At 44.4% G+C, this 9,629-nt stretch overlaps 1 protein-coding gene across 1 annotated transcript; it reads left to right on the forward strand.

Annotated features, from left to right (window-relative positions):
* Positions 1-2,226, forward strand: LOC117851743 (tetraspanin-2). Its single transcript, XM_034733630.2, has 2 exons — positions 1-800; positions 1,545-2,226. The coding sequence occupies exons 1-2, from the start codon at positions 291-293 to the stop codon at positions 1,857-1,859; spliced, it is 825 nt and encodes a 274-aa protein (XP_034589521.1). The 5' UTR covers positions 1-290; the 3' UTR covers positions 1,860-2,226.
* Positions 2,227-9,629: the final 7,403 nt, after the last annotated feature.

Genomic DNA, 9,629 nt, shown 5'->3' on the forward strand with positions numbered 1-9,629 from the left:
TGCAGGCGGCTACAATCTTCCATGCAAAGTAATCGCTCCAGGACATCGTCAAAATCTCGAGCTCTTGGGAGTTCATCCGGCCGTAATCTTTTCCCAAGTCCTCCTTTCCCCACCACCTGCAAAGCGACCGCTCATCAACAGCAATTCTCCTCACCAACGGAAAAGTCTCCATCTCCTCGCGTCACGTCACCAAACACTTCCTCCTCCTTTCACACTCACTCCCACGCTCGCGCTCACTCTCTCCTCCAGGCCCATCCGGCCGATCCCCACCCCCATCCGCCCGGCCAGCCATGGCGGTGAGCAACAACATCACGGCGTGCATCAACTTCCTGGTGCTCCTCTGCACGGTCCCCATCGCCGCGACGGGCGTGTGGCTCGCCTCCCGCCACGGCGGCGACGGCTGCGCGCGCCTCGCCCGCTGGCCCGTCGCGGCGCTCGGCGCGCTCCTCCTCCTCGTCGCCCTCGCGGGCTTCCTCGGCGCCTACCGCAACCGCAGGGGCCTCCTCGCCTGCTACCTCTTCGCCATGGCGGGGCTCATCACGCTGCTCCTCGCCCTCATCGTCCTCGCCTTCGCCGTCACCCACGGCTCCGGCGCCTACCCGGTCCCCGGCAGGGCGTACGACGACTACCGCCTCGAGGGTTACTCGCCCTGGCTGCGACGGTACGTCGCCGGCGACCCGGAGCGGTGGGAGGGGATCCGGGCATGCGTCGCCGGCTCCGGGACGTGCAGGAAGCTCGCCACGGATAGATCCTTCATCGTGCCCGAGCAGTTCTACATGACCCACCTCTCGCCCATCCAGGTGATTAATTAATCAACTGTTTTTCGCTCCTAATTCTTGTTTTTTTTTGCGCTAGCGATTTCACCAGTTGATCACGATGCTTAGCAGAGTAGTACCCTCCTTCCAAATTGCAGATTATTTTAGCTTTTTTTTAATTTTATAGATAATATTACACATCTAGGTATATATAGTGTATTTCTAGCCTAGAAAAGTCGTTTAACGACTTATCTTATGATTAAGGTACTTCCACTGTTTCACGGTACTCCCACCAGTGTAAGGTGGCTGGTAGTTTCATTTCTACTTTCTAAAGTGTGGGTACCAGCCAGTACTATCAGTAGTAGTACTGGCAAGAGGAATCAAGGAACAATCTCGTAGGGCCTGGTGAAGAAAGTTCTGTGTGTTAAACTACGCACCACGGGTTGCATCAGTCATCAGTCCAGTATATTGTTGTGGCAAGTGGGCCATCGTCCATGCTCCAACTATGCTTGCACTGCAGAGTGCAGACACTTCCACTAGTCGGGGAAGATGATTGCTGCCACTCAGTCAGTGATCTGTAAATGTGTTGTTCATCATGCATTCATGCCTAGTAGGTGTGTGGTGAGAGTGTGAGAGGGTGAGCACAGACTCCAGAGCAGGGGCATGTGCCATGTGGGCCGGCGCTTGGACCCAAGTAGCCAGCCACCGATTTTCTTAAGACTCTTGGGCAGTTTTGGGAAGCTTCTGAGTTCCGTTCTAAACTTCTGAATAATCAATAATAATGTGCAGTCGGGGTGCTGCAAGCCGCCGACGGTGTGCGGGTACGCGTATGTGGGCCCGACGGCGTGGGCGGGCGCGGCGAACCCGGCGGCGGACGCGGACTGCGCGGCGTGGAGCAACGACCCGGCCCTGCTCTGCTACGGCTGCGCCTCCTGCAAGGCCGGCGTGCTGGGGGAGCTCCGGCAGCAGTGGCGCAAGGCCAACGTCGCGCTGCTCGTCGCCGCCGTCGCGCTCGTCTTCGTCTACCTCGTCGGGTGCTGCGCCTTCCGCAACGCCCAGACCGAGGACATGTTCCGACGGTACAAGTGGGGCAACAACTACTGATGACCTGACGACCTGCGATCGATCGAGAGCTTGGCCTTCGTCGCCCTTGGCTGATGTTGTCTCGCCGGTGTAAGTAATTATTAAGCAAGTGTGGTGAGTTCTGTAGAGGGAGGAGCACATATGTAAATGTGTAATGCCTTCTGAAACTTCTGGGATGGGGTTGGGTGGCGGAGTTAAGCCAGGATTTCGATGAAATGCGCCTCATTTTTTGGTGAAATTTGTGCTCCAAGAGTGAGCAGTGTGATCTGGCTGGAACTTGCATTGTAAGGTCAGCTGGTGCCGGCCGGCAAGGCGGCAATGCCGCTCGTGATCGAGACGATAAGCTTTGCAACATTTTCGGGGCGTTGGGCCCCTTGGCTCGTGCTCACCAGGTTGTAGCATGCGCGCTGTTGTGTCCTTTTGCTGGGGATGGTTGTCAAATCTTGTCATGGTGCTAGGTACCTGCCGGTCCGTGCATTCTGTATCGACCAAGGCAGGCAGGTTTCAAAGTAAGGTCATGTTGGGTTCCATCCTCCTTTGATCTCTTTTAGTTCCTAAATTTTCAAATAGAGGAATTAAATGGAGGATTAAAGGATTAGTTTCTTGAGGTGACTAAAGGGGACTAAAGGTCCAGAAGGATACCCTCTGTCCCTCATTATTGCTCCGTTCCCCACCCGTCTCGAACCCTCCTAAATGCGTCACCCTCGCTCGCTACCCTCCCGACCGCCACCCTCGCTGCTCCCCACGCCGCTGCCACCGCCCCCTCTCCTCCCCATGCCGCCCCATGCCGGCACCACCGCCCCCGCTCCTCCCCACGCCGCATCCACCATGGACGGCCACGGGAACGGCTACCGCGACTATTTCTCTCAGGCGGGTTCTTCTTCGGCAGCTTGCAGCTTCTCTGCTTCCCCCAGACGCTCCCGACGAAGACGACTTTGGCCTCTTCTCCTAGTCGACGTCATATCGTCCAACGGCCCCCAGCCTCTCCGCTCCCCAGATGCACATGGAGCATCTGGATCTCAACTCCCAGGCTGACGTCTTCCCAACCTTGGTTCGTACCAAGAGTACCTACAGGCGGAAGTTGCTCCCGGCGACCAATGGCTACCTCCCCTTGGCCCTGGCGGCAGATCTGACCATGGAGGATGCTAGGCTGCGCACCCAGTAGGTCGCCGCTTGAGGTCACTGGCCACTGGAGCGGGATTCGACGGAGGCCATGGAAGAGGTCGTGAGGGATCGATGGCTAAGCGCGGAGGCTGTGGGGGAGGCCGTGGGGGATCGGTGTCTAACCGCGGAGGCCGTGGATCCACGTTTGCCGGGAACAGCTCCGTTCCTCCAGAGCATGTCGGCGCACTCGAGGAGGAAGATGACAACGGCTTTGAAGGCCATTGCCAGGCGGTAAGATCCAGATCCGTGCTCTGATTTCTCTGATAAGATGTTCCATTACTAGCTTTGCTGTTTTGTCATGATTTGCTATGATGTGATGCTCCATTAGGTAGTACATATGTTGATTTGGTCCATTAGGTAGATTTAGCTAATTATGTTTTCTGTAATAGAACCATTTTGACAAGGTCAATTGGACTGAAGAAAACACAAATATATTCTGTGATCTTGCTGTTGAATAAATAAGGGTAGGGAATTGCCTGAATGGGACAGTGTCAACTAGAGGTTACAATGAGATATGACAACAATTTTTCACAAAGGCTCGCCTCACACATTCAACCAAATAAATGAGGAATAGATGCACTCAATGCAAGACCCTTTACACTTTCTGGTTGTTTCTTAATCAACATACTGAATTAAGCCGAGCACCTGATGGAACGATCATAGCACCGCTGCCTTGTGGAAAAAAATACACCGAGGTAATTTATCTTTGAACCGTGTCATCATATCTTCATGACTGTGATTATGTCTTCATGTCTGCGATCTAATTTATATTTGCTTTGTGTATTGATTTGTGCATTTCAGAAAAAATCGGAGTGTAAGAAGTTCTAGTACGGCGTACCTCCGTACATACCTCCGTACATGGAGCAACTAGCTGAGATGTTCCATGGGGTGACAGTAGATGGATCCACCTCATGCATCCCTGGACAAGTATCTCATGAGTCTGAAGGAGCATATGGTGATGAGGAAGGTGAAGATGCAGATGGAGAAGGCTTTCTAAACAGTGTCTTTACAAACAACAAGAGAAGCTAAGAAAAGCAAGAGATGAAACAAGAAATAGCAACAAGAAATAGCAAGATGTATGAGGATGGCTGTGGAGTGTGGGGCAACTAAAGACACAGAGGAATAATTCATGGCTACTAAGTTGTTTCGAGATGAATACAACTGGGATATCTTTTGCCAGTTCGATTTAAATGAAGAAAGGTTCATGTGGTTGAAGAGATGGTGGAAGGACATGAGTGGGTGATGATTTTAAGTGATTCCATGTAGTAGCTTAATCTATGTGGAATCTCGGAATGTTTGTTGAACTCTCTTTTGTGTGTTGAACCTTTGAATGTTTGTTGAACTCTCTTTTGTGTGTTGAACCTCTGAATGTTTGTTGAACATTTTATTGTGTGATGAACCTCTGAATATGTAATTTTATTTCAACATTGAAGTACTTGCTGCTGCTGATTATAATTATGATCATAATAATCCTGCTGATGGTAATTTCTTGCTGTTGCAAACAGGTGATTGATGATGAGTATGCACTAGCAGATTATGCCTTAAGGTGTCAGGAGAGGAGGAGAAGAATTGCTATTGTTGCTAGTGCCATGATCGATACGTACCACTTTGACACATACATGAACAAATCGGAGGACAGAGTACCAACATAAAGTGGTTATGAATGGGTCATGAAAACACTAGGAAATAAGAATTTTTGCTACAACATGTTTAGGATGAAAACACTAGGAAATAAGAATTTTTGCTACAACATGTTTAGGATGAGCAGGAGTGTGTTTGATAAGCTTCATAATTTGCTTGTTGAGTCATATGGATTGAAGTCCATACGGAGGATGTCATCTATGGAGGCTTTAGGGCTATTTTTATGGATATGTGGTGCCCCTCGGTCTATTAGACAAGCTGAAAATCGTTTCACAGGGTCACTCGAGACATGTAGTAGGAAGTTTGATGAAGTACTGCATAGTGTGAGTAAGCTTGCGGCTGATATCATTAGACCAGTAGACCCTAAATTTAGAAGTGTGCATCATAGGTTGCAATCTTCTCGTTTTTCTTGACAATTGTATTGGAGCAATAGATGGTAAGGTAGTGCAATATATGGGAAGATATGGATATACCAGTCAGAATATGTTAGCCATATGTAACTTCGATATGAGATTTACTTTTGTCGTGGCGGGATGGCTTGGCTTAGTTCATGATATGAGGGTGTTCAAAGATACAATTGAGAAGTATGGAGACAAGTTTCCACATCCACCTCAAGGTATTGACGTGTTCTATGATCTCTTTTGTCTCATAGTTGCAATACTTGCCATATGACTTACATAAAAAATTTGAATGTGCAGACAAGTTCTATCTTGTCGACTCGGGGTACCCAAACCGACCGAGTTATCTTGCACCGTACAAGGGTACACAGTATCTTCTCCCGAAGTATCGACAAGGCCTAATGCCAAGAGGTAAAAAAGAACAATTTAATTATGCACATTCTTCACTTTGAAATATTATCGAGCGGTCTTTTGAAGTTTTGAAGATGAAGTGGAGTATTTTGTTAGATCTACCAAGTTATCCAATGCCAAAGCAAAGCCAAATAATTATCGCATATATGACATTTCATAATTTCATTCGAGAGAGTTATTTGGCGGATGCAGACTTTGATTTGTGTGACCATGATAAAAACTATGTTCCATTGTCCGAAGCATTGTCTTCTCAAGGAAATATAGCTAATACAAGTCATGGGGTCGAAGATCAAAGTTTCGTGATTGGATAGCCGATGGCTTGTTTAGTAGGTTATAGCTGTGATGGTTTCTAATACATGAACATTGTTTCGAATGTATGGATAATTTTTCAAATGTTTGAGCAATTTGGAGAGTGTATAGCCGGCTAGCAGCGCGGCAAGGCAGCACGGGTTGAGCAATTTGGGGAGTGTTGTAATAGGATGCAGATTTTGTGTATTGATTAGGAGTATTTTGATCTTTATTCATCTATTTTAATAATTTTTAGTCCTTAAATTCAAACAGGGTAGGTACTAAAGTCTAGTCCTGAATTAAATTTTAGTCCCGGAACTAGGACTAAAGGAACCCAACCGCACTTAACGCAACGCAAGTTTTTGCTGATTTTGGTTCGCGTTGGATCCTCCTCCGGACAGGGAGCGCAACATCTGGGCCCAAGATAGGCCGCTCAGCATTTTTGAACTGAAAAAAGAGAAATAAAAAAGAATTGACAAATGTTGGTTGCGTGGTGGTGGTGGTGCAAACTCTGTTGAATGCGGTTCAATCTGGGCCCACAATCTAACACCACTGCGTTCAACAGAGGCACCCGACTCAAAGTCAAAAACGCTTCTTCTTGGGCCTCTATACCCACGAAGAAGCTTGGGTCTCGCAGTCCCACACAGACGCATTCTCTCGTGCACGGCCTTTGGCCACCGAATACCGGTATATTTATATGCATTACCGTTGGTTGATGACGTAACTATTTTGAATCTAGCCAACTAAAGTATGCACGACTTTGTTGTATCTATGTTGGTTGATGATGTAATATTATTATTCGAGTCAACTAAGCTCGCCATGATGACTTTCCTTAAAAAAAAAGTATGCACAACTTCACACCAAGTTAATTACCAAAAAAAACGGCCATCATGTTCTTATTAGGAGCATTATAGTCTTTTAACCCGTAGTAGGACAAACAATCTACCAATATGAAAAAGAAGGATTGTCAAATAATTGTATTCACATCTAGCTAGGCTATGGTTTCTTTAGGCAACAGTAGTAGTGACAGAGGACATCATCAGTAGTCCTCGACGACTACATTTATTCGGCCGTTGCTGCCGTTTAACCGGTATACGTCAGACGTCACTACCGGTTCATGACAACCCGAGTCATGTGGTGGGAGTGAAGGTCACTTTGCTAGTGTCGCTGACTAAGCGGCTATAAGTACAACTTAACATTACTCCCTCGGTCTAAAAAATAAGTTATTTAAGGAATTTTAGGATAGATTAATAAGAAAGTAAAATGGCATCGATTGTCCTGTTCATTAGTCATCTTTGATGCTAATTGACTGCCACATGCTCACGTGCACATGCACACATGCCAAATTGAGTATAATAACTTATTTTTTGAATAAATTTTGAATAATCGTAGAATGACTTTTTTTTTTTACGGAGGGAGGATGTCAATCTAGGGAGTTTTAAGCCATATTACACATGGAGTGAAAGATTTGACAAATGTACCAAGTGAAATACAAGCATCGCATACCTCTAGGAAAACTATACTATGCACAACATGAAACGATATAACATAGGCTTGCAGGCATATGTTAGTCTCAAATCACATCCTATAGGATAGGCTACCCTAAATATGTGTACACAAGTAGTTCAATTACTTGAAAGAGAATGCACTGTTATCTACAACAAATAGGAAGTTTTCCTATAAGAGTTACATGCCATGATTTGACTGGATGTTCTTCTTCTAACCGGCCAAACAATGACCTATTCCCCAATTTAGCTGAAAGTCATCCTGTCGGATTCAGGGAACACAGATTTAGACTACGTGCAACGTATTATCACAATAAAATTTATAATGTAAAACAGCATAAAAAATAAACAAATGGTATTAAAAAACGATTATTGTTTCTCAAAAGATCACAATTGACTTGGATATAAATTCCAAGCATACATTGTGTTTTCATTTGATTTAATTTATTTGGTGCATGAATGGTGAGTGGAGTATATCTATGTTGAATTTGTTTTTATTAGAAAATGAGCAAATTTTGTGATGACCACCACTAATTGGCAGTGAACATATTTAAACATGAAGTACGTTGACATATCTCGAGCTCTGATTTGGTCTTATACAAGTAGGCCATAACATCCGTGCTCCCCAATCTATAACAATATCCCTTCGGTTACTTAATACTGCCGTCTCAAGTTCTCATCTCTGCTGTGACTAAGCTGATTGCGTTAACTGAAGATTCTACTCTACATTACTTATTTTCAGGCCACCCATTGGCTGGTATATATGTCAACACTCAACATTGTTATCATATGTTTATCAACTTCAGAAAATAAAAACTATGCCAAAAAAACAAGGTAATATAATTGAGTACTAGAAGCCTATATCACAGAAAGTCAATCCTTCTGATCTCTCTGAGAAGAAAAAGGAAAGCTATGTTTAAAAAGGAAAGGTGTACCGTCAAAGTCAATCTTTGGAGAAGTACTACGAACCAAATACACCCGCGGTTCATCTTTGCCATTTTCTTCTCTTTTTTGGCCATTTTTTATGTTTATTTACTCATCTCGGAGACGTGGATGCAGCAACCTGTGGACCTACACGTTGACAAGCTAGAACACAATAACATATAGATGTTGGAGAAAAAGAAGGCACAGACTATTTACCTTTTAGAGTGGGTAACTAGGAATAATAATAAGAAAGCTCACAGCAATATTTTAGGCTCGAAGATAGAATGTTGTGGATCTGAGACTGTGAATCAAAACGAAGATGCTACAGCAGCATCAGATCTTATAATCCAAGATCCAACCTGATCCTGCAAATAGCATGCATTAGATACCTAAATGGATTAGTACTATTTCTGCAAAGTTAAAACTATTTAGTATTTACTGCTTGTCAAAATCAATGATGAAAGGTGAGATTTTAATGTTAAATGGATGTGTGACAAATTATTTTTTAGGAAGGAATTATTTCGTATCAATTTGTAACAATGTGATAAAATGACAGCGTAACGAACTTAGTATATATAACTCAGCTAGTAAGGTTCTTTCTAATGAAATCTGCTTACTTGGCATCGAGTCCTCGATTTGGCATGGGTGCTAAATTTTTTCTGAAAAATCGGCGCTGTTCTTATGGGTGCTAAATTATTTCTCGACAGTGCTTCAATCTCGGAGCTGCTCGTAGTATTCATATGGGTGTGTGTAGCGTCCGTAATGTGTTTCGAAAAAAAGACTACACCGAATATTAATGATCTCTCCGTCTCTATCTGTGTCTATGCCTGTGTCTCCAGAAAGTAGGAGAGCTGCAAATTTCACATGTAATTCACGGTGAGGACTCACATACTGTACGACATTGGATACTGAGATTCTACCAAGTTAATAATAAAAAAATATTGTTAATTCTAAGTCTTAAATCGAGATTATATTCTAGATTGTTGATTGTCTTGGGACAATTATAACTTAGTTACTTGTGATAGAACGTTGAAACTTTGGCAGTAAACAATTTCTGTTGTTTCAGACTTTGACTAGGACACTCGATTTGAAACCATCAAATGGTTGACAATTAGTACCATGAACCATGCTTAATGATATCCCATGAAAGTTTTGCTCCCAACTTCCAAGCAACCATTTTCTATATGTATCTCTTGTTTCATAAAATATATATTTTTTAGGCCTGCAAAAGTCAAGAATGTTTCACGATTTTGTATTGACCAATCATCATTGAGAGTCTTCTGAAGAGTCAAACAAAGGGCCGGTCACCAAGTTTTATTTTTTGGGATCTGTCCTTTCTGGCAGGAAGTCAGCCACCCTTGTTGCATTTTTCAAAGCTAATACGAACTGAAACCACTCACTCTCAACTATAAATGCCAAGGACTTGATGACCTTTAGCACACACATAAGGATCTCTCTCA

This window comes from Setaria viridis, chromosome 4 (genome assembly GCF_005286985.2).
Source record: "Setaria viridis chromosome 4, Setaria_viridis_v4.0, whole genome shotgun sequence".
Lineage (NCBI taxonomy): Eukaryota > Viridiplantae > Streptophyta > Magnoliopsida > Poales > Poaceae > Setaria > Setaria viridis.